General features: G+C 42.1%; 1 protein-coding gene across 1 annotated transcript; it reads left to right on the top strand.

Moving 5' to 3' along the window:
* The first annotated feature begins 244 nt into the window (after positions 1-244).
* LOC137375231 (probable E3 ubiquitin-protein ligase RNF144A-B) lies at positions 245-9,094 on the top strand. The gene is made up of 4 exons (XM_068042082.1): positions 245-842; positions 5,320-5,417; positions 5,543-5,716; positions 8,353-9,094. The coding sequence occupies exons 1-4, from the start codon at positions 773-775 to the stop codon at positions 8,851-8,853; spliced, it is 843 nt and encodes a 280-aa protein (XP_067898183.1). The 5' UTR covers positions 245-772; the 3' UTR covers positions 8,854-9,094.
* Positions 9,095-10,628: the final 1,534 nt, after the last annotated feature.

Consider the following 10,628-nt stretch of genomic DNA (forward strand, 5'->3'; position numbering starts at 1 on the left):
TTGTGAGAGGTGGGCAAAGAGTTGGGAAACCATTTGCAGAGGTGGGCAGAGAGTTGGGAAACTATTTGGAGAGGTGGGCAGAGAGTTGGGAAACTATTTGGAGAGGTGGGCAGAGAGCTGGGAAACTATTTGGAGAGGTGGGCAGAGAGTTGGGAAACTATTTGGAGAGGTGGGCAGAGAGTTGGGAAACCACTCGGAGAGGCAGGCAGAGAGTTGGGAAACTACTGCGAGAGGCAGGCAGAGAGTTGGGAAACTACTGCGAGAGGTGGGCAGAGAGTTGGCAAACCATTTGCAGAGGTGGGCAGAGAGTTGGGAAACTATTTGGAGAGGTGAGCAGAGAGTTGGGAAACTATTTGGAGAGGTGAGCAGAGAGTTGGGAAACTATTTGGAGAGGTGGGCACAGAGTTTGGAAGCCACAGTATCTTCAGGGGCAAAAAAAAATCTCCGTTGAATGTTTTTAACAGAATAAAAATGAGGACAAATAACACAGTAGAAACTGAAGAGGGGAGGGATTTCCCGGTACAGCCAACAGTTTCGGGAAATCATTGTGTATAGAAGAAAATGAAAATGAAACGCGATTATCTCTCAGCAACAGCTACGTCAGACAGAGCAAACATTCACCGGTCAGATGGGATTGGTTCGTGGGATCGCCTTAATTCCAATCGTTTTGGTCTATCTAAATTCGGACGTTTTGTTTTGCAGAAATCCCCTGTTGATCCGAACTATCCACCGAAGTCTTTGAGCACATCTGGTGTGACTGCAGTGCAGAAGGATGACGGGAAAGCGCTACGATCCCAGAGACACCACTTTGAAATTTGTAAGGCGAAAGGACGGGATCACAGGTACGGTACCATTCATTGCACATCAGTAACATCGTTTGAAAACAAAGAGACGTTTAGAGTCATAGAGTTATACAGCACAGAAACAGGCCCTTCGGCCCATCGTGTCTGTGCCAGCCATCCAGCACCCAACTATTCTAATCCCATATTCCTGCACTTGGAACGTAGCCTTGTAACCTATGGCGTTTCAAATGTACATCTAAATACTTAAATGTTGTGAGGCTTCCTGCCTCCACCACCTCTTCAGGCAGTATGTTCCAGATTCCAACCACCCACTGAGTGAATTTTCTTTCCCTCAAATCCGTCCTAAACTTCCCGCCCCTTACCTTAAATCTATGCCCCCTGGTTCTTGACCCCTCTGCTAAGGGAAAAAGTTTATTCCTATCTAACCTATCAATGCCCCTCATAATCTTGTATACCTCAATCATGTCCCCCCTCAGCCTTCTCTGCTCCAAGGAAAACAACCCTAGCCTTTACAGTCTCTCTTCATAGCTGAAATGCTCCAGCCCAGGAAACATTCTGGTGAATCTCCTCTGCACCCTCTCCAGTGCAATCACATCCTTCCTATAATGTGGTGCCCAGAATTGTACACAGTACTCCAGCTGTGGCCTAACTAGCATTTTACACAGCTCCATCATAACCTCCCTGCTCTTATATTCGATACCTCGGCTAATGCCTTCCTAACCACCTTATCTACCTGTGCTGCTGCCTTCAGTCATCTATGGACACATACACCAAGGTCCCTCTGACCTTTTGTACTTCCTAGGATCCTACCATCCATTGTATATTCCCTTGCCTTGTTAGTCCTCCCAAAATTCATTATCTCACACTTTTCAGGATTAAATTCCATTTGCCACTGCTCTGCCCATCTTCCCAGCCCATCTATATCTCCCTGTAATCTAAGGATTTCCTCCTCACTATTTACAACACCACCAATTTTTGTGTCATCTGCGAACTTACTGATCATACCTCCTATATTCACGTCTAAATCATTAATGTACACTACAAACAGCAAGGGTCCCAGCACCAATCCCTGTGGTACACCACTGGGCACAGGCTTCCAATCGCAAGAACAGCCCTCGACCATCACCCTCTGCCTCCTGCCACTAAGCCAATTTTGGTTCCAATTTGCCAAATTGCCCTGGATCTCATGGGCTCTTACCTTCTTAACCAATCTCCCATGCGGGACCTTATCAAAAGCCTTACTGAAATCCATGTATACTACATCTACTACTTTACCCTCATAGACACATCTAGTCACCTCCTCAAAAATTCAATCAAAGTCATGCTGACTATCCCTGATAAATCCCTGCCTCTCCAAGTGGAGATTAATCCTGTCCCTCAGAATTTTTTCGAATAGTTTCCCAACCACTGATGTTAGACTCACCAGCCTGTAATTACCTGGTTTATCCCTGCTACCCTTCTTGAATAATGGTACCACATTTGCTGTCCTCCAGTCCTTTGGTACCTCTCCTGTGGCCAGAGAGGATTTGAAAATTTGTGTCAGAGCCCCTGCTATCTCCTCCCTTGCCTCACATAACAACCTGGGATACATCTCATCTGGGCCTGAGGATTTATCAACTTGTAAGCCCACTAAAACAGCTAATACGTCCTCCCTTTCAATGCTAATATGTTCAAGTATATCACAATCCCCCTCCCTGATCTCTACACCTACATCGTCCTTCTCCATAGTGAACACAGATGAAAAGTAATCATTTAAAACCTCACCTATGTCCTCCGGCTCCACACAAAGATTGCCACGTTGGTCCTTAATGGGCCCTACTCTTTCCCTGGTTATCCTCTTGCCCTTAATATACTTATAAAACACCTTTGGATTTTCCTTTATCTTGCCCGCAGTTTACTTGGGACGATTGGAATAAACAAGTTATACTTGTATCGTGTCTTTAACGTATTTATAAGCCCAAGGTGCTTCAGAGGAGAATTATAAACTAATATATGGCACTGAGCCACATAAGGAGGTTTTATGTTGGATGACCAAACATTTGGTCAAAGAGGTAGGTTTTAAGGGGTGTCTTAAAAGGCAGAAAGTGAGGTAGCAAGGTGGAAAGGTGTGGGAAAGGAATTCCAGAGCTTAGGGCTAGTTAGGTAACTGAAGGCACAGCCACCAATGGGGGAGCGATTAAAATCAGGGATGCTCAAGATGCCAGAATTAGATGAGCGCAGATATCTCAGGGTTGTGAGATAGGGAGGGCGAGGCCACAGATGGATTTGAAAACAAGGATGAGAATTTTAACATCAACTTTAAATGTCAAATTGTCGCACTCTGTTTCTCTGGTCAAGTTTTGGATGGCGAATTCTAATGTTCATCCATCATTTTGACGTGATAGATTCCTTTCCAATGTCAAAGTGACGCATTTGCAACTGAGAAAAAGATGGAGGATTTCAATTAAATTTTAGGTGGTATCGATTTTTTAGAGGGGCATTGCCTGCATTTAAAATAGATGCTTTTTTTGGAAGGATATAGAGACACGGAGCATTTTCACCTTGGTGATAATGCTTGCAGATCACACCTGGATCGACTCAAGTTAGTAATTACATTATGTGTTTTTAAGCAATGGGAGAAAAGGAATTATCAGGCATATTTTCATTGGAAATAAAGTTCCTTGAATCACTTGTAACTGTTTATTCCTCATTTAGATCAAGTTTCTTTGAACCATTCCAGGATTTGTTTTTACGATCAACCTTTTTTAACAAAATGGTTTTAAAGAATTTGTGAGCAGCTTTTTCTTTAGCCTGGATTTTGCAATGGTAATGATGGTGAAACTGTCACCATTTGCCATCATTATTCCATTGAAACTTCTGGAGTCCACAGATGCGCAGAGTTCATGAGGCAATCCAGAAATCTCGATTGTATGTCTCTCCAGAGGATGTGCTGTCGAGGCACCTGCCACACCCCACAACCTCCCGCTCCCTCCTCCCGACTCCTGACTGCAGTCAATGGAAATCAATTGAATTGATGAGAACGCCCACTCTTGCATTGTTAGTCTCACTCTAAACAAGCCTTGAAAAAGATATACTTTGTTGCATGAGATGTAACTGGGGTCTTAACATCATAGTAACTTCATAATTGCTGATAAACAGCCTCACTGGCCCTGAAAAGTTGATTTTATATTTATGAAATGTCAAATTTCCCTATTATGATAAAATGAATCCACATTTTTGAATTGTCTTTTTTGAAAAATTTGTTTAACTTTGTTTGAGCTTCTATCCTGATCCAATCATGATCACTTATTTTGCTATTTAAAAATATAAATTAAAAATGAATGATATTAAAAGTTTTTCACTTCCTGGCTTGTTCTGTGTGTGAATATTTCAATGTGATTGGTTGCTTACCTGCTTGCTGACATCACTGCTGCTGCACGTCAAAACAACTCCTTGACTTGGTGCCAGATTTAAACTGCTGTTGGGAAAGGGGAAAACCACACCACAGGCATCGCTAGATCTTTGTGGGCACCTTTCTTCAAGATCAGGAGCAAAATTTTTTTTAAAAATTCATTCATAGGATGTGGGCATCACTGGCCAGGCCAGCATTTATTGCCCGTCCCTAATTGCCCTTGAGAAGGTGGTGGTGAGCTGCCTTCTTGAATCACTGCAGTCCATGTGGTGTAGGTATACCCACAGTGCTGTTAGGAAGAGAGTTCCAGGATTTTGATCCAGTGACAGTGAAGGAACGGCAATATAGTTCCAAGTCAGGATGGTGTGTGACTTGGAGGGGAACTTGCAGGTGGTGATGTTCCCATGCATTTGCTGCCCTTGTCCTTCTAGTTGGTAGAGGTCGCGGGTTTGGAAGGTGCGGTCGAAGGAGCCTTGGTGCATTGCTGCAGTGCATCTTGTAGATGGTACGCACTGTTGCCACTGTGCGATGGTGGTGGAGGGAGTGAATGTTTGTAGATGGGGTACCAATCAAGCGGGCTACTTTTTCCTGGATAGTGTTGAGCTTCTTGAGTGTTGTTGGAGCTGCACCCCTCCAGACAAGTGGAGAGTATTCCATCACACTCCTGACTTGTGCATTGTAGATGGTGGACAGGCTTTGGGGAATCAGGAGGTGAGTTACTCGCCTCAGGATTCCTAGCCTCTGACCTGCTCCTGTAGCCACGGTATTTATATGGCTACTCCAGTTCAGTTTTCGGTCAATGGTAGCCCCTAGGATGTTGATAGTGGGGGGTTCATCGATGGTAATGCCATTGAACGTCAAGGAGATCTCTGTTGTTGGAGATGGTCATTGCCTGGTACTTGTGTGGTGCAAATGTTACTTGCCACTTATCAGCCCAAGCCTGGATATTGTCCAGGTCTTGCTGCATTTCTACATGGACTGCTTCAGTATCTGAGGAGTCACGAATGGTGCTGAACATTGTGCAATCATCAGCGAACATACCACTGACTGTAACATCTGGCCATTTTTTAAAACCTTAAATATGACCTTTGTGGCCATAATTCTAATGAAATGTGTCTATTTCAGGAGATGATGACGAAGATGTTCTCAGAGTAGAAATGTCCTGTGGACATGCTGTGGACCCAAATTCCCTCACTGGATGGTGTCGGAGCCTGATAGACCAGGTGAGTGCCTCAGGCAAACCACTTGTACATGATTCAGTTTTATTTTATTTCTTGCTTGATCTGTTTTTTTAAGTGGTTGTTAAAAGTGATATTTTTTACGATATAATTTTCAATTTCTATTCTAGGGTCATTTCACATTCCACTGTCCTGCTGAAAAGGAAGACACTGTTGAGAAGTGCAACAAACAATGGTCCTATGTGGAGGTTCGCAGACATGCACTGCTGACTGATGAGGAGCAACAGTATTTTGAAGAGAAGGTTGCCACACTCGCTGCTGCAAAATACTGTGAATTCAAATGGGTAATCCAGCCACAACAATTAATTTTTATAGTTAGTAATAAATAGGGGTTTAGTTTAGAGATACAGCACTGAAACAGGCCCTTCAGCCCACCGAGTCTGTGCCGACCATCAACCACCCATTTATACTAATCCTACACTAATTCCATATTCCTACCACATCCCCACCTGTCCCTATATTTCCCTACCACCTACCTATACTAGTGGCAATTGCTAATGGCCAATTTACCTATCAACCTGCAAGTCTTTGGCATGTGGGAGGAAACCGGAGCACCCGGAGGAAACCCACGCAGACACAGGGAGAACTTGCAAACTCCACACAGGCAGTACCCAGAATTGAACCCGGGTTGCTGGAGCTGTGAGGCTGCGGTTCTAACCACTGCGCCACTGTGCCACCTCATTACAAGAATTGAGAAAGTCCTGAAAGTCAGGATGGAGTGAGGATATGGAAGATTAAGGCAATCAGCATTTTTGATTCAGGCAGGATAGCAGGACTGTCTAGCTTTAGGAATCATTTTTTAAAGGGGAAATTAAAACAAAACAAAAACAGGGGATCTCTCGTGGCATTTTTCAGGGCAAGGAAGATTAAACAGGCTGGGACTCATTTCTATTCGAAAAGAGAAGACTGAGAGGTGACCCCATGTGTATTTCTCTTAAATTCCTCTCGGCCCCACCTTCTGTTTGATACAACTTGCAAATCTGATCAATTTGCATTCAGAAACAGTCATGATACTAATACTGATCACAGGGACCATCCCCTTCAATACATCTCATGTGCTACAAACTCCTGGTACCTGTGGGTTTCTGCCCGTCAGACAATTTCTTATCTAATTCCATTATCCTGGACATCCACAGCTTTGAGTTTAAATAGGAGTCTTTCAAGTGGAATTTTATTAAATGCTTTTTGAAAATCTAGGTACACTACATCTTTGGGTTTTCACTTGTGTTGTTGGTTCCATGAAGAAATCAAGAAAGTTGATCAGTCATGGTATTCTCCTTCTGAACTGATGTTGACTGTTATTTACTAGGTTATTATTCTACAAATAATCTTCAAGTTTACTTTTGATAATTAATTCATTATTTTACACAGAATTAAACTAAGGCTAACGAGTCTGTAGTTACCTGGGTCTGTTTTGTCACTTTTTGCAATCTAGACACCATGTTAGCCTGATGCCAATCTACTAGTATAAAAGCAAAATACTGCAGATGCTGGAAATCTGAAACAAAAACACAAAATGCTGGAAATACTCAGCAGGTCTGGCAGCATCTGTGGAGAGAAAAACAGAGTTAACGTTTCAGGTTAGTGACCTTTCATTAGAACAGTTCTGATGAAAGGTCACTGACCTGAAATGTTAACTCTGCTTCTCTCTCCACAGTTGCTGCCAGACCTGCTGAGTATTTCCAGCATTTCTTGTTTTTATTCCAATCTACTAGTACCTCCCCAATGTCCATTGACTCCCATATAATGAATGCCAACATCTCACAAATCTCCTTCCTATCCTGTCTTTGCATCTAGGATAAATAACATCAATTCCCAGTGATTGTTTTAAGCCCTTTTAGCCTACTTCAGACTTCCAACGCACTTATTATCCAAGTTATTAATTTTGTGTTCATTATCTCTGTTTGGGGAGACCCTTTTGAATGCTTGGAGGAAGTAATCTTAGTTTAGAATCCATTATATCATGGGCTAGAGTTTCCACTGGCTTTTGTTAGTTTTGTGCCCAGATTCCTGAGGAACTGGCCAAACCAATGCAAAAGATTCGGGAATTTTAATTGTAAGTGAGTCAGGTCCGAAGCCACTTGCTTTCTTCTTTTCCGCTGTTTTAAGATTCAAATCACTGGATTAGGCCATGCCCACAAAACTGGCCACGTCCCCGAGCTGAGTTTACATTAATTGCATGGGTTCAAGAAGGCTCATCAAATTGTGCTCATTTTCATAGGCATGTAAGCTTTGTTCAGATGTCTGAAAAGATTTTATATATCAAAAAATATTTAATTTGCCCATAAACTGACTAGTGCACACCAATGAAATGAGTAAATTGTTCAGTATAGTTAAAAAAAAAATCATTTTCTGTAATTTTAAATTAGGCTATTCACAGGTGGAATACTGAACACTTAGTAAAATGCTTATTTTTGTGATAAATCCATTTTCATTGGTATTAATTTAACTTCTCTAGGTTATCACTTTTAAGTACATCAAGGAATATTTTTATTAGAAAGGAAAAAATAAACAATTGCATTATATTAAACTATCTGATTGCATTGGTTCATGGAAGATTTTAAATTTTTGACTATTGAAATGCATTTTATCAAAAACTTAACCAGTGCAACTTCAGGTGAATTCTTGGTGCAATTTCCTGATTGCGTCCCAGACAGAAACTCGTTCCTTGAGTTCTCATCCTTAGTTTCTAGCTGTTTGCATCTTTTATGATTTTTACCTCTTTAATAATCCTATTGTTGTTGAAGTTATGAACGATTTTCTTAGTTATGTTTGTTTCTGTAGTTGGATTTTAAGTATTAGCAAAATACTGCAAAAAACCATTTTGCTGAAGTGGATATGAATGCAAAGGTGATACTCAAAAAATATTAGCACCAGCATATTTGCTTAAGTGTTTATTTCATTATTTTGTCTTTTTTAGTGTCCTGAATGTAAAAGTTGTGTTGAATGGCGAGATCTGACAAACCTGTCAGTCAGATGTTCAATCTGTACAGCTGAGAAAGGAAAGTGTTATGATTTCTGCTGGCAATGTTCGAAGGAGTGGAAGGGCCGAGCACCACGCTCCGATCGATGTGACAATGAAGGGTGCACCAACATCCAGCTGGAAACACTGAAGAACTGTGGCACCAAGGTTTTACCCTACAGCAACATTGAGAACTGCCCCAAAATTCGTGCATGTCCTACATGCGGGATGCTCATAGAGCATAAAGATATGTGCAAGTATGTAATGTGCACGAGATGTCATGTAGAATTTTGCTTTGCTTGCCTTGAGACTAAAGAAATTTGTAGCAAAACATCTCAATATGGTAGGGCCTGTACTAAACCTGTGGCCCCAAAACAAACAAGTATTCCTGTGTGGAATCGCAGTTCAAATTCAAATATACCATATTCTAATGCCCCTTCCTGGTGTACAATTAGTTAAGCAGATAATCAGAATTTAAGATTGCATGAAAATATGAAGAGGCCAATCACACAAGGCAAAGAATATCACAGATTCACAGAAATAAATGACATGGATTATGCTACCTTATTCTGCTAATTGTTACAATTAGAGTGTTGATAAGCTATTCATATGACGGTTTGTTTTTTCTGATGGTACTATGGCAAGGGATATTACCAAGCAAATAAATAATCATTTTAATTGGCATTTTGTATTGCGAAGAAGATTATTTCATAATAATTATATCTCTGAATTAACATGACTGTAGCATTTGCTCTACAGAATGTCAGTATAAGCATGTGACAGACACCAAAACCTGGCTTTTTCTTTTCCTATACTTCATTTATATATGGATGTGGAGGAAACTTTTTCGCTATTGTTTGACACTAATACAAGTTAAGTCAGTATATTTTTCAACTGTTGCATTGTTCCACCACACCCCCCACAGCAGAAGGTGGAATTTGAATTCAATTAATAAATCTGGAATTAAAGCTAGTCCAATGATGGCCATGAAACCATTGTCGATTGTTGTAAAAATCCATCTGGTTCACTAACGTCCTTTAGGGAAGCAAATCTGCTGTCCTTACCTGGTCTGGCCTACATGTGACTCCAGACCCACAGCAATGTGGCTGACTCTTACATGCCCTCTGAAATGGCCTAGCAAGCCACTCAGTTAGGGCAATTAGGGATGGGCAATAAATGCTGGCCTGGCCAGCGATGCCCACATCCCATGAATGAATTTAAAAAAACCATCAGGGTCATTGATGTCCTTTAAGGAAGGAAACCTGTCATCCTTACCTCTCTGGCTTACACGTGACTCTAGACCCATAGCAATGTGGTTGACTCTGAAATGGCCTAGCAAACCACTCAGTTGTCAAGGGCAATTAGGGTTGGGCAATAAATGCTGGTGTTGCCAGCGATGCCCACATCCCATGAAAGAATACAAAAAAACTTAGCACCCACTTTGTTCACAGCCCCAGAAGCTCAGCAGCTCCAATTGGATAAGCCTGGCTGAAGCTGTCCTCCATCACCCGCCTCTTTCACCCGCTCCTGTTCACACGTGCCCTAATGCCTACCCGTTCTAAAGTCACCTGAGACCCCCACCGTATCTGCGCTGGTGGAGGGTGTGATTGACTCCTGTGACGGTGGTTCCTCAGAGTGCAAGTTGTCCTCTGAGGTCGCCATGGCCTCCAAACTTGGCCACTGCTGATCCTCTGGCATTGGCCATGGGTAAGAGAGAAAACATTAGTGACTTGACCTCCTTCATTTCAACAGCTGCTTCATCAGACATCTTTCAGCAGATTTAATGACATCTACTGGAAATGACTTCAGAAATTTGGAAGCTAATCGAAGGTGTATTCATGGAGCATTCAATAAACTTTCACTCTCTCTCTACTGTGGAATAATCTCGCTGTTGCAGGTTGCCTGCACTGTGGCCACCCTTCCAAGGTCAAGGCCCTCCTCTTCCAAGGGTGCCAATATTGCCAGGTTTGCCATTTCACCCCTGAATGATTCCTCTTGCAGGCATCATTTTTTAAAAATTCCTTCATGGGATGTGGGTGTTGCTGGCAAGGCCAGGATTTGTTGATCATCCCTAATTGCCCTTGAACTTGCTTGCGAGGCCAGTTCAGTGTTGTGCAATCTTTTGTCCTGCAGTGTGAGGATGAAGAGTTAGCTACAATTAACCTTGCCATTTGACCATAATCTGGTGTGATTATCCTGGCATTACACTGGATCTGGGCTTACATTACCATTCT

This window comes from Heterodontus francisci, chromosome 11 (assembly GCF_036365525.1).
Source record: "Heterodontus francisci isolate sHetFra1 chromosome 11, sHetFra1.hap1, whole genome shotgun sequence".
NCBI classification, from domain to species: Eukaryota; Metazoa; Chordata; class Chondrichthyes; order Heterodontiformes; family Heterodontidae; genus Heterodontus; species Heterodontus francisci.